The sequence below is a fragment of the Aplidium turbinatum genome, chromosome 1 (assembly GCF_918807975.1).
Source record: "Aplidium turbinatum chromosome 1, kaAplTurb1.1, whole genome shotgun sequence".
NCBI classification, from domain to species: Eukaryota; Metazoa; Chordata; class Ascidiacea; order Aplousobranchia; family Polyclinidae; genus Aplidium; species Aplidium turbinatum.
The window spans coordinates 51700685-51724467 of NC_137472.1; the positions used below are offsets into that span (position 1 = coordinate 51700685).

Genomic DNA, 23783 nt, shown 5'->3' on the forward strand with positions numbered 1-23783 from the left:
AAAATTTTTATTTCATTTTATACCAGATACTGCAACTAAAGAAAAGAAACATGCTGAAATCATTGCTGAGAAGATATTCGAGTGGTTGGTCGAAAGAGGATTGGACAAAACTATCCTGGCGGTCGGCGGTGACTCAACTAAAGTAAACACAGGTTGAAAAGGAGGAGTAATGCACTGTTTGGAAACTAAATTGAACAGAAAATTGGTTTGGATAGTTTGCGATTTGCACACTGGAGAACTGCCTTTGAGGCATCTTATAATTGCTCTTGATGGAAAGACCGTATCTGATAGCAAGTGGTCTGGACCTCTAAGCAAGATGTTAGACGATGCGACGGAGATGGAGATAAATCCAAGTTTTCCCACGATTAGTTGTGGTCCAGCACTTCTTAATCTTCAACCAGAAATTATAAAAGATCTGTCTACAGATCAGTGCTATGCATACAAAATCCATGAAGCTATAAAAACTGGTAACCTCTCACCATCTCTCGCTCGCATGGAAATTGGCCCTGTAAATCATGCTCGCTGGCTCACTACCGCTCTTCGATTCTGCCGAATTTGGCTTTTCAAGCATAATTTAAAGAGAAAAAAGCTACAAAATCTTCAAAGCATTGTTCAATTTATCATGGGGGTCTATCTTCCTAACTGGTTTAATATTAAAGTGAAACATAAATGGACAGAAGGTCCGCCAATTTGTTGTTCATGCTAGAACAGACAAGAAAACAAAAGACCGAAGTGCAGCAGCTGGTCATTCCTGCAGTGCAAAGATCAGCTTGGAACGCCTTCAGCGAGACAATTTTGCAGGCAATGCTTTGTTCCCAGGATGAAAGTGAAAGGGTTTGGGCCGTTAACAAGATCATTGAACTGAGAAGAGAAGGAGAAAGCAAAGTCGGAAATGAAGCAGTGCGAGTGAGACGGGTGGAAGAGATTAATATCGATGCAACTAAGATTTCAGACATGATAAAGTGGGAAGCATCGGCTTATGAGCCACCTCTTACATGTTCTCTTACAAGCAGTGAACTGAGAAAGTTTTATGCTGTTCCTATGGACGATCCCATGTGGTCTAGCCACACACAAAGTGTTGAGAGGTGTGTAAAGATGGTGTCTGAAGCAGCAGCAACTGTTTTTACACAAGAACGAAGGGAAGGGTACATCAAATCCCAGCAGGTTAGCCGTATGCTGATGTCCAGAAATCATTCCAAACAAGACATAGCAAAGTTGATCCAGTTTGGCAGTTTTGGAACAATTTAAATATCCATTTTGCCAACTCTTGTTGTGTTTCTGTAGTTGTGCAACAATTATCTACGTGGTTTACAATGTGTTGCTGTGTTTTAAATGTTTTTTCAATTTTTTTTAATTTTTAAAAAAATTGAAAAAACTTCAAATTTTCTCGAAATTTCAGATGCAAAATGATGTAGGTAAACAAACTTCAATATTGCTAAAACTTTTTTCCCCAGTACTAGGCATAGATTTGCACCATTTGTTGGGGTAGCTGAGAGAATATTTATACAGATTCTAAAAATCAAAAAATATGACACACCTTAATCCATTACCCAACATACATGATGATGGTACATTTTGAAGTATGTATAAGTTTTGTTTCGCAAATGGTAAATCAAAGTAGTGTACAACTGTACATGCACATCGCACACAATCAGTTAGTTAGAAGGTATTTCATTACCTCACTAAATTTACCAGTAGTGTGCTTATGAATGGCGCTTCCAACCATTTTCATCACTCCAACATGAGTTCCAGCTGTCATTATCCATGCTCCTAGAAATTACGACAATTCCTCAAATTACTACTTAACGTTTTCTCAATGCGTGATACTAAACTACTTAGTGGGGCCTATAAATGTAATAAAAAAACGCAAAACCTGCACATTACAAAACAAAACCGAATGATGATGATGAAACAGTGATTTGCATCACCACAGCAATTGATTTTAATTTCTTGACATCTGCTCTGAGTATGCCAATCAGTATTAAGTGATACTCTTCAAATTCTCACCAATAACACAAAAAATACTACCAAAAATTAGCAAAATAACAAAAAATGAATGCAATGAAACTACTCATCAAAGTAGCGTGATAAAATTAGTAAACTTAGGCTACTTCTAGATCACATCAAATGAGAATCATCATTAAATTAATAATCTTGCAAAACTAGCATACTTATGAAGGAAGACAGAGAAACTGGCAACTCTGATATATCTGTATGTCTTCTGCAGCTATACAGTATACAGCAGTAATAATTACATATATTAGCACTGCATTGGTAGTAGACCGCTTCAAAAACAACCCAAAAACTTTTTTTCGGAAACTTTCAAGTCTTACCCCCCTAAAAGTTTCCATTTACTATAAAAACACCTTGTGTGAAATATTTTTTTAAAATATTAATGTTTAGGGGTTCCCCTGCCCCGCCCCCGAAATTTAGATGTTTTTTTACAAAAAATATCAAATTTCAGATAGATGTATTTAATAAACTTTTAATGCAAACATATAAGTGTTGGGGTTCATGTTCATCAGCATGGTGAGCACTATAAGTAGAGAAACTCAAACAAGGCAAAATTTGTATTAAAAATATTTTCAATTATTAAATTTTTTTCGTTTATTGTAATATGGAAAAGGTTGAGTTTAAAAAATTTAATTTTACAAATTTACCTATGTAAAATTAGTAACTTAACAGGATTCAGCTCCCTCAACAGTATACAAACAAGGTTGTAATGGGTCTCCCACCCCAAAAGTGGGCATTATCTGTTTAGAACAGGGGTTTCATGGTGACCAACCACTCATTGTTGCCCAGTTAAGGTGTTTTTAACTGACTGGGGAAAGTCCTTGCGGTTACGAGAAACAACTTGCAAAAGATACTGTAGCTGATCTTCATCTTTTGTCAAGTGCCCAGAAAAGCTTTGCACAAAGGCAACGCCTCTTTCTGCATGGTCATTTATTACAACAAGTGACTTGCAGAAAGCTCTGGCAGTCTGGTAATCTTCATTTCCTTCCCACTGTGTTGCTGGCAGCTGAAGAAAAAAATCTGGAATCTTCAGTTTTTGGAACAGTGATCGTGTATTAGAAGTAGCAAAGGTTTGCAATGTTTTGCTGTCGATGCTGTCTAATGCCACAGTAACTCTTTTTGCTGGGACCTCTTTGTTATCATTATGGAACATTGCTTTTACCATCTGGTCCTTGATGTTTGGTAAAACATCATCGTCAAAAAGGGAAAGACCAATCAACTCTTTTGAGAGATACCATAAATGGCGAGCCATCTTCACTGTCGTCACCACAAAGATTGCCTTATTAGTGGTTGCATAACCCTCAGAAGGCATAGATCATTATTTGGTGCTTTCACTGCAAGTGGAGCAGTAACCCACGCTTTGACATGAATACAGAAATAGAAAATGCAGACATCACGCAGTCCTTTCTCTTCACTGGACGTCAAAGGAAACTGGCTCAGGAACATCCATACCTTGAATGTATAAATGACTTTAGCCATCCACTGTGCATGATGGTTAACACCGGTGGCTCGAAACAGGGTTTCTCGAGATGATAAAGCTCCAAGAAATAGCAATGCTAACTCCATAACCACCCGATAATCATTACGAGGTTTCGATTTCATGGTCAATGCTTTGATGAGGAACTCTATTAGCTCTTCCCTAACGTCCTTTACACTATTATCTGCAACATCATCCGTAGAAGCATTTTGCCACTTTTCTTGATCTATGAAATTTCACTTCTCTTTAAAACGTTTGAAGAGCTGGATCTCTGGTGCAGAAGATGATGTCATCACTTCTTTAAATGTTGCACCAGCAATAAGTTCCAGTATGTGATGTCGACAGTCGACACGCAAACTATAACAAAACTTTTCCAAGCATTTGTTCGATATTTACACAAGCACCATTTATGCGGCCAGTGTTGGAGATTGTGGTGTCAAAGCAAATGGCCTCAACATTTTCGCTCACATTCCACTCCTCAACTGCATCAACTACTGCCTGACTGAACTTTGCCTGTTTTGAATGGAAGCTTTGGTACCGACAGTAATTGTGATTCTCCGTCAAAACTTCAAAAGATATAAGAATGGGAAAACAATCAACATTATTGTCCCCAGTTAAATCTGGAAGGAGTTTTCCGTCCCAGTATACAGTTAGAGGTGAGTTGGAGGAAAAGTTCTTTAAATTTCTTTTGAAAACGTCTCCCTATGTTTACGCCTATTGCGCTGTATGCACTCAAGGTGAACTCCTGAATACTGCAACCAAGGCTCTTTGCGATTTCACTAACTATAAACATAGTAGCTCGATCAGACACATTTGCATGGTCAAGGCTTGCTGACAGATTCGGTGATATTATCTGTTTCCTTTGTTCTTCTTTCTTCCTTCTTTTATAGGGTACCGGAGAAGATGGACCAGCTTCATCTTCATCATCGGAGGCTGATTCGTCAGCAGTTGAATTGCTGTCCTGTAGAATATCCACTGCCTGAGATTCATCAGCTGCTTCATGCGCTATTCGACGCCGTTTGCTTTCATTTTGTAACGCAGAGAAACGTCTTCTTTGCTTTTGCAGAATAGTTGTATCAAGTTTGCCCATACATCCACGACGTCCCTTTTCCCGCTGGGCCAAGAGAAAAGCTTTATCTTCTTTAATTGTCATCATGCTTAAAGCATTAGCATGAGCAATATCAAGCAAGTCCTCGAAAGATTCTTTAAATTCTTCCTCAAGTCTTACTTGAGGAAGAATTCATCCCTCTGTATCCCTCTTTTTGTGTTTCTGCAACCCTTGCCACCTGCGAAACCACAAAATATAGACTAATAATTAAGAAATTATCAAAACTAACTATCCTATTTCTTAAAAAATTGTGATAAAATTTATAAAATCGGATATTGAAAAAATAGATATTTTGAACTGTTACTCTGTTCCAACCAACAGTTCTCACCATGCTGATGAAAATGAACTCCAACACTTATGTTTGCATGAAAAGTTTTTGAGATACAGCCATCTGAAATTTGACATTTTTCGTTAAAAAAGCCAAACTTTCGGGGGGCAGGGGAACCCCTAAACATCAATATTTTTAAAAATTATTTTACACAAGGTGTTTTTGTAGTAAATGGAAACTTTTGGGGGGGTAAGACTTAAAAATTTCAAAAGTCGTTTTTTTAAAGCGGTCTAATTAGTAGGCTAATCAGTATTACAGTAAGTGTATTATCCACATCGAAAATATAGAAACCAAATCTTAATATTTGAATTAATTGGGTTTAAATAAACATTGTTAATTGATCAATACAAATATCTAGGGAAAATGATAACACCAGGAAACGACATCGAAACTGAGATCACCCAAAGGATAACATCAGGCTGGAGAAGATTTGGTCAATATAGCACTTTTTTAAAGAGCAAAAACATTCCAATTAGCATAAAACGAAAAATCATGGACACAGTAATATTGCCAACATTAACATACGGAGCAGAAACACGGTCACTCACAAAACAACAAACAAGAAAGCTGGCAGCAGCGCAAAGGAACATGGAAAGAATTATATTAAACATAAATAGAAAAGACAAGATTAGAAATGAAGTCATCAGAAACAAAACTTGTATAATATTAAAGATGTCATAGAAACAGCAACAAACCTAAAGTGGCAATGGGCGGGACATGTAGCGAGAATGACAGACAACAGATGGGCCAAGATAACCACAGAATGGACAGTAGGACACCAAGATATGCAAGAAGAACTAGAGGAAGACCAAAAAGAAGATGGCAAGATGGTATAGAAGAAAAGATTGGTATCACCTGGATGAGAACAGCAAAAGACAGAATGGTGTGGAAACACATGTGGAGGCCATCTGCCAGCAGTGGCATGACCGGCTGATGATGATGAAATAAACAGTCTAGGATTGAAATCTATTTAAATTTCAAATGCTTAAATAACACAGAAAAATCCAGAAAATATCTTATTGTGGAGAAGAAAAAAAGGGTCGTTATGACAATACTTTGAGTAATATGGCATTGCCATTCGGTTTACTGTCTTTGATTTAGTTTTTATCTATCACGAAAACTACTGTTCAAATTACATGTCTAAAAGATCTCATTTATTATTCGGCAAAATCCTTACTTACACTACTATATACACTTTGCAGGCCTCGAAATTCGTTTTTGTTGACGGCGGACAAACGTGTCCGGTCTGAGCAGCTATCTCGGCGGACAAATTAAGTCTCACGGCGGACACACCAGTTTTAGCGTCGATCGTCGTGCTTAAATCACTTTATCTTGATAATTTTGCGCCATTCGAGAACTATAGCTACGGCTTAGAAGGCTTTTTAAAATTTCAGCGAAGTCACTCTGAAAGGCTTTCATCAGACCAACGACGTGCGCTTGAAGAGTCAAAGCGCCGTGTAGCTGCTTAATATGCCGCATAAGCATAACTGATTAACTTCCACCGAACGAGGTCGTGTGGCTTCTTGCGTCACAATGCTCTGGGCACGAGTTGGAAAAACTTCTACACTAACGCTACTATGTTCTGCTGCGCAAAGTTTCACTAGGCTTTTTTCTTTAAGTTTATTTTTGCGTAATTGCGTGTCATGTGAGCGAAAGTGAATTTTCCCTGGGCCTTTTCTTTCTTACAGTAATACCAAAACTTAACAAATTTTGCTGCATCTTGCTGTAATAGCCTACTGAAATCGTATAATCTAATTTTGTAACCAACCTTGCCTTACCAATATTACTCGGAGATCAAAGCCAGACATTGTGACGTAAAACTTGAACAAAGTTGCGCTTATTAGTGTGGAAGTACATGTACTCCCATCGATTCTTAGCGAAAAATTCACCTTTGTTACGCTGATTCAATGTCATCAATCGTTGAAGCAACGTAAAAATCGAATGTTTTCCTGCCTGAATGGAAGCTACCCAGACAACAAAATTTATCATTTTTGCATTGATTCAACATCTGCGTCTACATTGAATTAATATAAGAATGATAGATTTTGTTGTCTGGGTGAGAGATACAGTATTCACATTTTCTAGATGCGCGCTAGAGTGCGGGGGAAATTATATTCTCGCAACAATTGTTAGTACTATGCAATGACGATTTGTATCGCTAGTTCTTGTGTTATTTCTCGGCGGACAAATATGACCGATCTAGATGGTACTTCCCGCGGACATCACATGCTGTGACGGCGGACATGACCGCCGTGTCCGCCGTGAATTTCGAGGCCTGCTTTGGATAGTTAATTTTTTTTTGAATTTGCAAAACATGATTGTTTTTGTTTTACCTGTGCTTTCTGCAGTTTCAATCAAGGTTTTTTGGAACTCACAAGTAAGATTATGGTGCATTTTAAAATGTTTTGTTCCTCCAGTCACTGAAAGTATGAAGTTAGGGATTTTTAACTTCCATACATTAGTCAGCAAATGTTCCAACTTGTCCATTTCTGTGTCTTCAGCAACACGAATATACTGCTCAAAACAGACATCATTAGAAAAGGGCAAACAAAGTGTTTTTGAAAAACAACAGTGCTAAAGGAATGTTTAGTGCTAAAACCGGATTTGGTGCCCATGTCGAATTTAGTCTAGTTTTGAACATGTTTTACCTTTGCTGTCTATTCAGACAAATTTCCTAATTTTGGCATAGCATAGCCCACATTTAGCCACACCATACACATTTTAATATTAATAAGGAATACTACAGATGTACTCATATCTAGTACACTAGGGATGTGCCGATTACAAAATTTTTGCCGATGCCGATTCTTAAATATTTGCAGATTACAAAATTTTTGCCGATGCCGATTCTTAAATATTTGCCGATTCCGATTCTTTGGTTAAATGATTAAAGCTGCTTTTAGTTGGCGCTCTACAAGTGGTTGCGATTTTGTTACAAGTTGCTGCCTTTGAAATGTCTAAAAGCGTTCACTTTGTCGCCTGCTCTAGACAGCGTGATTTTTTACGGTAGTTTTTCACGGGTCCCACGAATTACCCATAAGCCCCATAAGTACCCATAAGCACCATAAGTCGCGTCGAATTACCCATAAGTCGCGTCGAATTACCCATAAGCCCCATAAGTCGTGTCAAATTACCCATAAGCCCCATAAGTCGCGTCGAATTACCCATAAGCACCATAAGTCGCGTCAAATTACCCATAAGCCCCATAAGTCGCGTCGAATTACCCATAGGCACCATAAGTAGCATTGAATTACCTAGAAGTAACGTCGAATTACCCATAAGTAATTCGACGTTACTTATGGGGCATTTGGGTAATTCGATGCGACTTATGGAGCTTATGGGTAATTCGACGCGACTTATGGGGCTTATGGGTAATTTGACGCGACTTATGGGGCTTATGGGTAATTCGTTTCGCGTCGAATTACCCATAAGTCGCGTCGAATAGTGTTGGGCGATATATCGAATTTTCGATACGATACGATATCTTTTCAATATCGATATTTATTTCAATATCGTTCGATATTTTGACTATTACAGCCCTAACTCGTAACTGCAAACTCCTACAAAAACGTTGCCAAGGCCAAACGGCAAAAGTTGAAATTGCCTCGGCAATAGCTGTGAACGTTTATTACGAAAAAAAAACTGTACCAAAACATGTAAAACGAGAAGCGAAAAATATACTAGAGTAGTCTATCACGACCGCACTGTTGGATTTGTTGTGATGTAATAATACCAAAAGTAGCGATAAAGCGAACAACGCGATACGCACGCTGTTACGGTGATTCACGTTGAATAAAAGTAAGTTAATTTTGGGTTGATTCAACGTTCGAGTCAGCACAAATCGATTTAATTTTCCCGGCGGCTTATATTGGTTATATTGCGTAACAACAATGCCCAATGAGAAATTTACGTTTGTTTTACATTAATTCGACATCTAGCGACGTTGAATTATCATAAAATAACGTTAATTGCTCAACCAAGTACCGGTAACAAATTAATAGCTCCCTGCGAGAAGATTGCCTCGATTTACGTATGCACTAACACTGTTTTTTTTTTTCGGTCATTTATCGGTCATTGATCGATTACACTGGTCTACAAAAAAAGAATTTTTTTTTGCTCCATGAACTTTGAAGACTGATTTAGAGTAATTTTGGGGTGCTGAATCCGAATCTGACTTCAGATTTATCCTATCACGTCAGGTTTGTGAAATATGATAACAACAAATTGTTACTTTCGTCAAAAGTGAAAGATTTGGCGTTGCGTTTACCACCAACATATGCAGTGCTGTTGTAACGAAAGGTTAGTGTTAGACAGGCCAAAACAGCCTAAATATGGTTACTGAACAAGCATTGCCATAGGCCTGCTTAAATTTTTGTGGTTTCATGCAAAACATTGACGGGGGAGGGGGTCAGTTACACTTATAGCCTCCCTTTTAGCTTGTTATTACTGCCTTGTTAATAATGGTGCTTAGAAAACAAATTGGTATCAAAATTATAATTGGTAGGTGTATTTCAGCTGCTTATGCACCACATGGCCTGGTTTTCTGGATCTTGCACAATGTGTATGTGCAATAAACGCAACGTCAAATCTTCCACTTTTGACAAAAGTAACAATATGCTGTTATCATATCTCACAAACCTGACGTGATAGCATAAATCTGAGGTCAGATTCGGATTCAGCACCCCAAAATTACTCTAAATCAGTTTTCAAAGTTTATAAAGCAAAAATTGTGTAGAGCAGTGTTATTTAGCAAAATGTCCGAAAAAAATAGTCAATTCGGTCAAAATGTCCGAAAAAAAGTTTGGTTGAAGTTTCGCTGATGAACGTTGAAGAAACGTTTGTCTGCTCCAACTTTTCTCAGATAAAACACGACAACGTTTCTTAGCGAAACTTAATGTTGTAGCTAGTCAGGAAGTGCAAATTTTGGTTTGTATCAGCTACGTGAAAGAAAATATATCAGAAAAAATGACCGAAATAAATAAAAAATGACCGAATTTTTTCAAGTCATTTCGGACAAATGACCGAAAAGTCTCGACGAAAAAAAACCCAGCACTAACATAATTTCGGCACAATTGGGATACTGCGAGCAACACAAAGTCTGTTTGATGAAGAACTAGTCAGAATCGGAAGCATCAGATGCTGTATCGGAGGATGAGGTTGTCGCGTCATCACTGGAATCGGACACATCAAGAGGCTCATCGCTTGGCTGTAAATCTACACTGTCTTCGCAATGAAGCGTCCACGTTTTGCTGCTTTCGTTCTTTGATACCCATCCACACGCCTCTTTCGCAGAGCTCCATCAGGGTGTTGACTAAGGAGCAAATCTATGGCTGTGGCATAACGACCGGGAGGAATGTCTAACCCTAACCTTACAAATGCTCATTTGGCCTCGGCATTTTCATTGCCGACGCTAATGCGCCATTCATGCATCTGCGTCGGCAATCACCTCGGCAATTGCCGGCACTAATTTCGAAGACTGAGAAACTCTTTTCTTAATTAGAACAAAAATATCGAAAAGTATCGAAATATCGAGTATTTTTTCAAATATCGTATCGTTTTGTTTTTTTCAATATCGCCCAACACTAGCGTCGAATTACCCATAAGCAACATGGAATTACTTACGCCTTCATGTCAGCGTATATGTAATTCTGCAAGTCGCTGTTGCGACTTGCGATCGTGTCACTTAAACTGATTGTCCTGCTTTGGTATCATGCACGTTATAACGTCCGCATTTTGTCGCTTCTACCTTTTATAGACCTCTGCTAAGTTTGCCGTATATTGTTTTTTCATTGTGATGGTCAGAAATAAAAACAAACCAAACTGATAATATTGTGAGCGTTCTCGAAACATTACACATATAAACCAAATTAAGCTAAGATTTCACGAGCGCTTGCGTGGCAGAGTGGTATAGCCAAAGGGCTATTGAATTTGGTGACATGGGTTTGATTCCCACCCTTGCCATTATTCTTTTTTCTTTAATTATCAAGTTCAAAGCAAGAATTAAGTCTCTAGCTGAGTGCGAGAACGATTGCTATTCCTATGCTGCAGTCACCTGGTTCATAGGGAAAATTGTCCAATGTTAAAGTGTTTTATCGGACAAAACACTCCATCTGCTGCAGCAAAGTGCAGATTACACATAAGCGGATGGGAAGGCAACGAAGCCAATCTTCGTGTCCACCTTTAGGCATGCCTTCAAGTGTCCTGCTCTTGAGCGGTGTCGAACTATATTTTGGAACGCCCAGCCAGTGCTCCTCACCACTCGGCTATGCAGCCGACTACTAGGCTTCTAGACGGCTATAGACTACACTCTACAGGCTTATAGGTAATTCGACGTTACTTCTAGGTAATTCAATGCTACTTATGGTGCCTATGGGTAATTCGACGCGACTTATGGGGCCTATGGGTAATTTGACGCGACTTATGGGGCTTATGGGTAATTCGACGCAACTTATGGGGCTTATGGGTAATTTGACGCGACTTATGGGTAATTCGACGCGACTTATGGTGCTTATGGGTAATTCGTGGGACCCATTCTTCACTTCTTGCGTGCTACAAAGTGGTGCTAGACACGCGTTTTATTTGTCGCGGAAATCAGTTAAGAGAAAAATCACCATCGCTCAGAGTGCAAAATAAACGTAGCTTAATGCAATGTGCAAAATATTATCTTGTGCGGTTTGCAGTATTTTTCTCGCAGAATTCAAGAAGGTGCCAGAAACAAGAAGAGAAAAAGACAAGAGCGTAAAAGAAAATGACTGCAGTGGTATTGAATATACAAAAACCTTTAAAAAAGTAACACACCAGCCTTGCATTCAAAGTGCATCAATAGCCGAAAAAAGAAAAATATCTTGTGAAGAAATTAGTATTGTTTTCGAACGCAGAGTTGCAGCCAATCTTATTGCTTAGCAAACACGTGAAAAAAGATTACCGGGTAGCCGGTTTGATTACGTTTGCGCAATCACACGATTGTTTGTTGAACGCATTAAGCGTAATAGGCCTATACTTGGAACTTACTTCTCTCTGCTTAGTAAATCAACATTAAGCAACTTTTAGTGACTACGAATTTTACAACGATTAAACAATAATTACAAAGAACATTTCCGCTTTTAAATATTCAAAATTAAAGGCACGTAAATTAAAATGCAATAACATCAACTTTTCTCCAGTTGCTGGAGTAAGTCTGTTCCGTTGAGGCGTAAAAATATTGCCACCTGTGCTAAAAATTTGTTCGCTTTCGCCAAAATTTAGACTACCGCTCTCAGAATGCTCGTTGACGCTGATGTGGTTGTTCAAAGAAGCCGTTCTATGATCAGTGTTTCTACGCGCTCGCGCTACTTCTGAATAGGAAACTTTGATAAAGAATCGGCAATTTTCTTCGGTGCCGATTCTCCAAAAATTGCTGACACCTGCCGATTCCGATTAATCGGCACATCCTTATCTAGTACTGTATCGTATCAGTGACGCCAGCTAAGGTACCGTAACCTTAATGCACAATTATTCTGGTGTTGGCTGAATTTGGTGGATATTACCCTCAATGTTAGTGAGGTTTTTCAAAAAGTGATTTCACAAATAATTAGTTAAATATAGTATGATATATTTTCTATATACAATAACATTTCAATGTTTCTATTTGCTTAAAAAATATTTGAACAAAATGGTACCTTTATGAGGAAGACACCTTTACAGTGGTGATTGATTTTTCAAATAAATATTGAAGTCTGACTGGTATTGTTTATTGTTAATAATAAAGTCGTTTATGTTTTAAAAAAATACAAACAAATTTATTTTCACACGAGTCAGTTCAATCATAAACAGTTCCAAATCTATTTCAATCAGCTAACAGCTAGATCATTCTTAGTGAAGCTTATTCAAATACAAAGATAATTATTATTGCTATGCAAATGATTCGATTTGAATAAACTTAACTGAAGATAATCCAGCTGCTAGCTGATCAAAATCGATTTTAGCTGTTTATGATTGAACTGACTTGTGTGAAAAGAGATTTGTTTCTATTACAAGACATGTAACTGAGTCGTTGATATCAAGCATTATAGTGGGTTTGATACCAGTTAGAAGATAGCCTAGGCTATTGCATTTTATTGATTGTTTTGAAGAAATGCATAAAAGTTCTTTGAATTAGTAATATAGGATAGGGATAGGCATAGGCGTCGATTTTTTTCTTAGAAGAGAGGAATTCTGGGTGGGCAAGAGTTTTCAAACAGATTTCATTGAATGTGTGTTTGCAAATTCGCAATGGTTCAGTCTTCAAAATGAACATATTTTTACTTCGGCAAAAACGTTGCCGAGGCCAAACGGCAAAATTTGAAATTGCCTCGGCAATTACTGTGAATATTTATTACGAAAAGATTGTACTAAAACATGTAAAACGAGAAGCGAAAAATATACTAGAGTAGTCTATTACGAACGCATTGTTTGATTTGTTGTGATGTAATAATACCAAAAGTAGTGATAAAGCGAGCAACGCGATACGCACGCTGTTACGGTAATTCACGTTAAAAAACTCACGGGGAGGGGAAAGTAAGTTAATTTTGGGTTGATTCAACGTTCGAGTCAGCACAAATCGATTTAATTTTTCCGGCGGGTTATATTGCGTAACAACAATGCCCAATAAGAAATTTACGTTTGTTTTACATGAATTCGACATCTAGCGATGTTGAATTATGATAAAATAACGTAAATTACTCAACCAGGTACAGGTAACATATTAATAGCTCCCTGCGAGAAGATCGCCTCGATTTACGTAAGCTTATAAGCCAACATAATTTCGGCACAATTGGGACACTGCGAGCAACACAAAGTCTGTTTGATGAACTAGTCAGAATCGGTATCATCAGATGCTGTATCAGCTGGACGAGATAACGGAAAGCGAGGCGCAACAAGGAGTAGATGCTTACAATAATTTGACGTCTACTGGAGTTAAATCAATGCAAATAGCAGGCCTTGAAACACCTTTTTTTTCCGGCGGCCAAACGTGTCCGACTGAAGCAAGCTGTTCGGCGGCCAATCACAAGCACATGGCGGCCATCGGAACTTCGACACACATTTTTACTTCGGCAAAAGCGAAAAATATACTAGAGTAGTCTATCACGACCGCACTGTTTGATTTGTTGTGATGTAATAATGCCAAAAGTAGCGATAAAGCGAGCTACAAGATACGCACGTGGCACGCTGTTGCAGGAATTCACGTTAAATAACTCACGGGGAAAAGTAAGTTAATTTTGGGTTGATTCAACGTTCGAGTCAGCACAAATCGATTTAATTTTTCCGCTCGGTTATATTGCGTAACAACAATGCCCAATAAGAAAGTTACGTTTGTTTTACATTAATTCGACATCTAGCAACGTTGAATTATCATAAAATAACGTAAATTGCTCAACCAGATACAAGTAACAAATTAATAGCTCCCTGCGAGAAGATTGCCTCGATTTACGTATACACTAACATAATTTCGGCACAATTGGGATACTGCGAACAACAAAAAGTCTGTTTGATAAAGAACTAGCTGTCAGAATCGGAATCATCAGATGCTGTATCGGAGCACGAGGTTGTCGCGTCATCACTGGAATCAGACACATCAAGAGGCTCATAGCTTGGCTGTAAATCTATATCGTCTTTGCCGTTCGCAATGAAGCGTCCACGTTTTGCGGCTTTCGGGCTTTGATACTACTCCACAGGCCTCTTTTTTTTCATAAAGATCCATCAGGGTGTTGACTAGGGAATAAATCTATGCTGTGCCATAACGACTGGGAGGATTGTTTAACCCTAACATTACAAGCGCTCGTGTGGCCTCGGCATTTTCATTGCCGACGCTAATGCGCCATTTGCCGACGCTAATTTCGAAGACTGAATATATCGCATCAATAAAGTGTATTGTGATGTCACTTGCATCCAGCTTATCGTCAGACATCAGCTGCTTGATCACTCAATAATGTTAACAATTCAAGCATAAATACAGGGTGTATTGTGATTTATCGGGTGCTTTAACTCTTTTCTGGTCCTTTGTGATTATAAGTGGCAAAGTACTACTACTTTATTTACAAGGCCGCTTGCGTAAAATTTTCTCGGAACTTCATGGCGGACAAATGCGGCCGACGGGAGGGCGAGACCCGGCGGACAAAATGTCGGTTTTTGTAGGTTAATCGCGGCGATGGCCGCCTTCAGTTTCGAGGCCTGAATTATAGGGTGATATTTTTATAAAAGATTCTCCCAGCTGGGCACGTGTCTAAGCGCCGGCGAAGTAGGAAGTAACCCAAATAAAAGATCAGGCCTCGAAATTCACGGCGGACACGGCGGTCATGTCCGCCGTCACAGCATGTCATGTCCGCGGGAAGTACCATCTAGATCGGTCATATTTGTCCGCCGAGAAATAGCGATACAAATCGTCATTGCATAGCACAAACAATTGTTGCGAATATATAATTTCCGCGCATTGTAGCGCACATCTAGAAAATGTGAATACTGTATCTCTTAACTTCCATTCAAGCAAGAAAACTTTCGATTTTTACATTGCTTCAACCATTGGTGACATTGAATCAGCGTAACAAAGGTGAATTGTTCGCTAAGAATCGATGGGAGTACCGCTACTTTTACACTAATCACGGGCAACTTAATTCAAGTCTCACGTCACAATGTCTGGCTTTGATCTCAGAGTAATATTGATAAGGAAAGGTTTGTTACAAAACTAGATTATACGAGTAGGCTATTACAGCAAGATGCCGCAAAATTTGTTTTGTTTTGGTATTTCAGTAAGAGCCCAGGAAAAATTCACTTTCGCTCACATGACACGCAAAAATAAACCTAAAGAGAAAAGCCTAGTGAAACTTTGCACAGAAGAAAATAGTAGCGTTAGTGTAGAAGTTCTCCGACTCGTGCCCAGAGCATTGTGACGCAAGAAGCCACACGACCTCTTTCGGTGGAAGTTAATCAGTTATGCGGCGTATTAAGCAGCTACGCGGCGCTTTGACTCTTCAAGAGCATTCTTTGTTCTTTGTTCTGATGAAAGCTTTTCAGAGTCAGTGACTTTGCTGAAGTTTTAAAAAGCCTTCTAAACCGTAGCTATAGCTTTCAAATGGCGAAGAATTATCAAGACAAAGTGATTAAGCATGACGATTGACGCTAAAACTGGTGTGTCCGCCGTGAGACTTAATTTGTTCGCCGAGATAGCTGCTCAGACCGGACACGTTTGTCCGCCGTCAACAAAAACGAATTTCGAGGCCTGAAAGATCCAGCAATAGTAAGATTAATCAATCTCTTAGTCTGGTGTAGTCTAAGAAAATTAGTTTTTTCTTGTAATCTTGTTGTCCTTACAATCACCTCGGCAATTGCCGACGCTAATTTCGAAAAGTGTGGTTAGTCTTTCTCACAAAGACTGCGTTTAGCGTCGCTGCAGCAATTAAGCTTTAATAGGTTGGATGTTTTCTTTCTTGCATCTTGCGATCTTATGAGCGCTGCTAAACTAAACAAACTTCTTTTATGTTTTCCTTTGCGACCTAAAAAGCGCGTGACTCGTGACCTGTTATCTTTAAAGTGGCGCCTTCGGATTTGCCGCATTTGTAAAAGCGATTGTTTTTAGTACGTCTTTAGTTTGTATCGGTTATTTTATTGTCATGTTCATTATGATGTCATATTCACATTCCCTTACGCTGACCGGGAACTGAAGTTTGATTGTGACGTAACGAAAGTGAGACCATTCGGAGAAAAGATCAAATTGCCGACGCAAATTTGGAGAAAAGATCAAACGTGGCTTTCTCTCACCAGGAATTGCCAGCTGTGGCAGTTGCCGTAGCAACAACAATGCAGTGCGTACCGCCGTTTTTCCATGCAGCGTTGTTACGGAATTGCTTTGTTCTGTCGGATACCTAGCGAGAGACATAGCGTAAAACAAGAAGTTGCGCTGCAGTTGGTTGGATAGTCCAGCGTTTAAGAAAAACGGAAATAATTGTAACGAACACTTCATAAGTGGCATGAAAACAGGGTGGGCGAAACATATTTTGCCCACCCTATTTCGACGCCTATGGGGATAGGTACAACTACAAGTAATACTGATAAAGAACACTGAAAAGTTTGGGTGTTATCAGAATTATTGTCTTATACAGCAATTGTTATCCAAAGCATAAAGTAATCGGTCTCACATTTCTTGTCTCATTTGAAATAATAATTTTTTCACTTTTTCTCTTGCCTTCAATTGAATGCACTAATTTCACAATTTTGTTTTGTATATTATTCGCTGAAGATGCGCAATGCGTATTGTTATATTATTACATATATTTTTACAACCAAAATGTCAGTTAAATTTCACATTTGATCTAATGCACAAATTTCACAAAACTTATTAGTTTCAGATATAATTTACACAGCTTGCAACTTACATTCGTAGTCCATCATTTTTTGATACAACAAAATATATTTATATATATACAATTATACAATATGCAATATGCATACTAAGTTACTAACCTTTACTCTGTTTCGAGTTGAATCGAATTCCAATTCACCATAAGCATCAGTAGGTCTATCTGGTGGTATTTTAATGTTATTGGAAATCCAAGAAGTTCTTCGTTGATCCTAAATATAAAATCATGTTTTTTATTCGGATGCTTTTGCTGTATATGTATTGTGGGTCTGCTACTATTCGGTGAGTCCGATTCGGTGAGTTCCTAACCTCTAACCCTAACCCCAAACCCCTAACCCTAAAACGGCAATGATAATTAGGCTACGGTACCCGATAATTTAAAAAAAAATTGAAAAAATCCCCCGTTAAGAGATCGAACTCACCGAAACGGGCCATTCCGATGTATTGTATATGTATACATTTCAGGCCTTAAAACTCGTGTTTTTTTCCGGCAGCCATCGTGGCCTACCGAGAGCTCCTTCTCGGCAGCCAAATCTGCGTGCTTGGAGGCCAAAATACAATAACGATAGCACAAGTAAATAGCATTAAACTTGCAACAATGTTAAAATGATCACTTAGCGTTGTTGAAGTCTGGGCGACGTCCTGCAATAGAATCGTTGCACCACGCATTAAATGCTTTATCGGGATTGTAATCCGGTATTGCGGGACCATCTAGTAGTCCAGTTTTAATCCGGTGATGTCCCCGTTACCGAGGGTGGCCGGATTCACCTCCAAGTGCCGCAATCGTCTTCACACCCTGACCCTAAATTGACATCTAACGACCCTAAATTGTTTTAACTGCTCGCAGCTCAGTAAATTGTTTCAACTGCATACCGCCTTTCATAAAACCTGACCATTTATTCCGTTATGATGTCACCATTGAGGGTGTGAAGTCACTAACCCACAGCGTTCTCAACTATGAAGACACGTGTTTTACCCACGGATGTCAACTAACCTAGTTCTCCTTTTTAACAACGATTCAATGTCCGACAACATTGAATTGATATAAAAACGACAATATTGCCAGCCGATGTAAATTAGCACTTTGGATTAACACTTCGTTATTGCAGCATCGGGATTTGCAAACAAGACTTACAGCGCTGGTGATCGCAGCTGGATATATTCAATACAACAGTAGTGACTATAATGCGCTGACCTAATTCTGCGTCACTCTTTGATACTGCATATTTTCGACATTTAATCCACGATCATTCTATTGCGAAATTAAATAATTGGCTAGAAGAAACCGACAGCCAAACTTGGCCGACGGAGGAGGTAGCACAGGCGGTCATTCAAGCACTACTTAGCAGCCATGGCCGCGATGGCCGCCGGCTGCTTTAAGGCTTGCATTTGTAAGGCGATGATATGTGTGTTGTTCAAGCATAAATTAACAACATCTGCAATAAATATTAGAATTATCAAAAAGCACTTTGGTGCTTACAACACCCAACATATTATTTTACAAAAACTTCAGCAAAACACTAATTTGATTCAAGATTTAAACATGGACTTAGTCTTGAAATAAAAATCAGAAATGCCAGGGATTGTGAATGCTGCTGCATATAATGTTTTTCCACAGCATTGACAACTATGCATCTCTGTAGCCTACCATGGCAACAATAAGTGACATGTTGGCACCCAGGTCATAAAGGTGCAGGCAACAATGCTCCGATTAGCTATGTGAGTCACTTTGCAACTAATTTCAAAAAAGCTGTAGGTACATTTGTTCTGGTTTCAATTTGTCACATGATTATGCGCATGAATAATAAGAGAGATGCAACCTATTTCAGGGGAAGAAATCGGGGGACAAAGTGTTCAGGGTATAATACAAAATAGGTTGAATTCTTAAGGGTTAGGGTTAGAAATATTTCTAACCCTGACCCTAAGCTTAACCCTAACCAATAGGTTAAATCCTTATTAAAAATCCTAACCTAACCCTGGGTTAGAAATAGAAACATTTCTAAGGGTCCACGTCTTTTAGGCGCTGACAGTTAGGCGCTGGTCAAATAGGCGTGCACACTGTGGCGTCTGGATATTTAGGTGCGGAGCACTGTGGTGCCCGGTCATTTAGGTGCTATTCCTAGTAAAGTCTGCAGATTGCATCAGCTTGACAGGTAGGGCAATGCTTTTCACACAAAACATGATATTGAACAGAAAAATATATTGTTTTGTTAATGCGTGTGCGTTATTGGTCATGGCTTCAGTGAGTGAAGCTGTATAAACCGGCAATGCTTTTTCACACAAAATGTTATATTCAACAGAAAAATATGTTATATTCAACAGAAAAAATAAGGTATATATATCCCAAACCCGGCAAAAGGACAAGCAAAGACTATGGATCTGCCATTATTTACATTTTTTTTGCTTGAAATAGGCTACATTTTAAGCTTGGGCGTAGGGATACTTCCTTGGTCATCATGGCAAAAGTCCCAAGACGTGTGTATACGTCCGTGGTCGCAAAAGAGTTAACTAAAAATGAACTCAATAATGTTCGGAAGTTTGAATAATTTATTGATAAAGCGTTCACCAACGCAAACCTGAACTAACAACAAATAAAACAAAAATAAATCAATAAAACAACAATATATTTTTCTGTTCAATATAACATTTTGTGTGAAAAGCATTGCCGGTTTAAGCAGCTTCACTCACGAAAGCCATGATATAATTTTCTGGCAAGCTGATATAATCTAGACTTTACTAGGAATAGCACCTAAATGACCGGGCGCCACAGTGCTCCGCACCTAAATATCCAGACGCCACAGTGTGCGCGCCTATTTGACCAGCGCCTAAAAGACTTGCTCCCATTTCTAACCCTCAATAAGAATGCAACCTATTTCGTCCCCTGAAAACATCAAGATAAATTTTGAAATGTGCGGCATCCGGTTGGCGACTTCGGCTCTGTTGTACTTTTTCTCGATCTTTTCAGGGGGCGAAATCGGAGGTTGAAATGTTCAGGGGACGAAATAGGTTGCACCCCAAAAGTAAGAATTTTTACATGGAACTAACTGTATCCAATAGTAAATGAAACCACTTCCTTTTTCAAACAAAACCTGGTAATATATATATCAGAAAACAGACTTACTGAATCTAAACTAACTGGTTGGGCTACTGCAAAAGCACCCAAATGTAGATGAATATAACTTAATTCTAGCCTATTCGTTTAGCCTATCTTTATAATCTACGGTACATGCCATGTACACTTCACAAATATTACTTTTCTTACCTTAACATTTACCATTGGGACGTTTTCAAAACTAGGCATTATTCCTAATTGACAACAACATTGATGACATCAACATCCAACAGTAAAATCAATTTTTTTAATGTTCTTTCCTGTTAGAAACAAAGCTTAGCTGCTACTTTCAGATCACAGTTCATAATTTGAAAATTAGTGGACTAAAATAATAGGCTACTGAACATAGCAAAATTGCTTTTTCATGGGACGAGATAAAAGTGGGTCCAAAAATAAAAACATTTTGATAAGGGTATGGGGGCCATTTTGACAAATTCAACCTTGTTTTGGTCTCTTTTTGTGCATTTTGGTTACAAGTTGTGGTTAGAAATTGATGTTACATTTTATTTTTTGTTTTACAACAAAAAAAGGATTTCTATAATTTATGTGTTGAAGAGTACGGTAGTCTACACCAGAAGTGTGCAACCTGTAGCCTGAGAAGTGAAAATGTGATGCCCCAGGCAGGCTTCTGTTTCTTGTCTGTGGCACAAATACTCTGAAATAGAGATGGGCAATTTAGAATACCGAATCTGAATTCTAAACTATTCAAATCTATAAAATGGGATTAGGCTTACATCTCCTCTTGAAATCTCATTTTTTCATGTCACATTATTTAGCACTAATATACTGCATACAAGCAGCGCAACAAATGTGTGACAAATGCGCTCACATACGGTGATTGACATCACAGTTGCCAGTTTTGAGGTTTTCTGCACAGAACTGTGCCTACTGCCTTGTTCAGCCCATTTTATATTTTGGGCCTAAGTAGTTAGGTTATTAAGTAGCCTAACTTACAGCAGTGATTATTGAAAATTGATAGCTCAGCTGAGTTGTCTTATTGACTTTTGAGTAGAAAAGTCTTTCTGTTTATCACAACTACCCATAAGTGACGCCGAATTACCCATAAAGCTATGTCGAATTGCCTATAAGCCAAGTCGAATAAATCATAAAGATTTTCAGGCTCCGCTACCGCTCCGCCCTACGAGCTAAACTCATTCCACATTTTGTTTGGGACAAAATTTACTTTTGCATCCACTTGACATCCTGTTTTTTGTTTTGTTTTATTATCTTTATCCTGCATTGCGGGAAAGCGGACTTGAGCGCTATGCATCGGTGTGACGCCTTCCGACGTACACCTGACCCACGCTGCAGCCGACTGCAATGTCTGTTTCCGGTTGTCTACTCTACTTATGACTTAAATTTGGTACTACCCATTACTCGAAATCGTTCACTGTGTAGAGGCAATTATCGTAAAGTTTCTTGCCCAGAGAAACAACAGCAAGTGCGGGTGGCTGGAGTCGAACATGCAGGCTCTCGACTGCGAGCCCAACGCGCTAACCACTCGGCCACTGTTTGCGGTAATCCTGTCGTCTGTCCCGGTAGCTCAGTGGTTATGCGCTCAAGGATGAGGCTGGTACTCCGACTTTTTTCAATCACCTCCACCTTTTTTTTGGTGGTGAGGTTTGATAAATAAAGCAACATGGTGAAGTTTTATAAAAATCGAACTTTGTTTAGGGGTGGCAATATGCATTTTGCTATTTTAGCCTCGATAAGATTTGACGCGACTGGTGAAAATGTCATATTGAATTTCTGGAAGACATCACATCTATTGTTGATAAAGTTCAATGCGTTGATGTTGTCTATTTGGACTTTTCCAAAGCCTTCAATTTGGTTCCACACGAAAGACTATAATGAGGAAACTGTCGGCTTTGGGTATAAAAGGCAATGTTTATTCGTGGATACGTTCCTTCCTTTCTGGTAGGAGTGAAGTCGTTGTGGTGGATGGAGAGAAAAGTGATCCGAAACCCATGATATCCGGTGTGCCTCAGGGAAGTTGCCTTGGGCCTCTGCTGTTTATTGCCTATGTCAATGACGCTGATGACTACATTAGCCACAGCACCTTGTTGAAATACGCGGATGACATGAAAATCTACACAGAATTGAGCAGGGATGATCCCGATCTTGCCTCATCCCTGCTACAAACGGACTTGAAATTGTTAGTGGACTGGTCTGAATCCTGGCAACTACAGTTTAATGTTGACAAGTGCTCCACTCTGCACTTTGGTCATGGCAACTTAGAGCATCAGTATGTTCTAGGTGACATGCCAATTGCCCCTAAAAAGGGGTACCTCTAAATACCCATTGTCAGGCATTGTCGGGCATTGTCGGGCATTGTCGGGCATTGTCGGGCATTGTCGGGCATTGTCGGGCATTGTCGGGCATTGTCGGGCATTGTCAGGCATTGTCGGGCATTGTCGCCTGTCGGCTTTTCGGGGGGTTGTGGAGCATTTCTAGGGGTTGTCGAGCATTATCAGGGGTTGTCAGGCATTGTAGAGTAGCTACTTTCAGGCATTGTTGGAAATTTCCAAGCATTGTCTAGGATTTCCAGGCATTGTCGATAATGATCAGTGGTTGACGGATTTGTTAGGCATTATAGAACATTTTCAAGCATTGTCGAGCATTTTCAGGGGTTGTCAAGCATTGTAGAGTAGCTACTTTCAGGCATTGTTGGGAATTTCCAGGCATTGTCTCCGATTTCCAGGCATTGTCGATCAATATCAGTGGTTGACAGGTTTGGTAGTCATTATGGAACATTTTCAGGCATTGTCGAACATTTTCAGGGATTGTTGAGCATTTTCAGGGGTTGTCAGGCATTGTAGAGTGGCTACTTTCAGGCATTGTCTAGGATTTCCAGACATTGTCGATCATTATCAGTGGTTGACAGGCTTATTAGGCATTATAGAACATTTTCAGGCATTGTCGAGCATTTTCAGTGGTTGTCAGGCATTGTAGAGTAGCTACTTTCAGGCATTGTTGGGCATTTCCATGCATTGTCTAGGATTTTCAGGCATTGTTGATCATTATTAGTAGTTGAGGGGTTTGTCAGGCATTGTCGAACATTTTCAGGGGTTGTCGAGCATTTTCAGGGGTAGTCAGGCGTTCTAACAAACCTATCAACCACTGAATATGTTCGACAATGCCTGGAAATCCTAAACAATGCCTGAAGATGTCCGACAATGCCTGCCAGAAAGCATCTAAAGTACTTTACAATGCCTGAGAACCCCTGACACCTGAAAACGCTCGACCACCCCTGAATATGTTAGACAATGCCTGACAAACCCCTCAACCACTAATAATGATCAACAATGCCTGGAAATCCTAGACAATGCCTGGAAATGCCCAACAATGCCTGAAAGTAGCTATACTCTACAATGC

General features: G+C 39.2%; 1 protein-coding gene across 1 annotated transcript in view; it reads right to left on the reverse strand.

Moving 5' to 3' along the window:
* The window catches only part of LOC145766948 (transient receptor potential cation channel subfamily M member-like 2), a 54298-nt gene extending 33633 nt beyond the window's left edge, over window positions 1-20665 (reverse strand). Inside the window, exons 1-4 of the mRNA XM_082578669.1 lie at window positions 20559-20665; window positions 17401-17508; window positions 7260-7440; window positions 1679-1770 (exon numbers count right to left, since the gene is read on the reverse strand). Of these exons, the coding sequence (XP_082434795.1) occupies window positions 1679-1770; window positions 7260-7440; window positions 17401-17508; window positions 20559-20597 (420 nt within the window). The 5' untranslated portion in view covers window positions 20598-20665. The remainder of the gene's footprint in view (window positions 1-1678; window positions 1771-7259; window positions 7441-17400; window positions 17509-20558) is intronic.
* Window positions 20666-23783: the final 3118 nt, after the last annotated feature.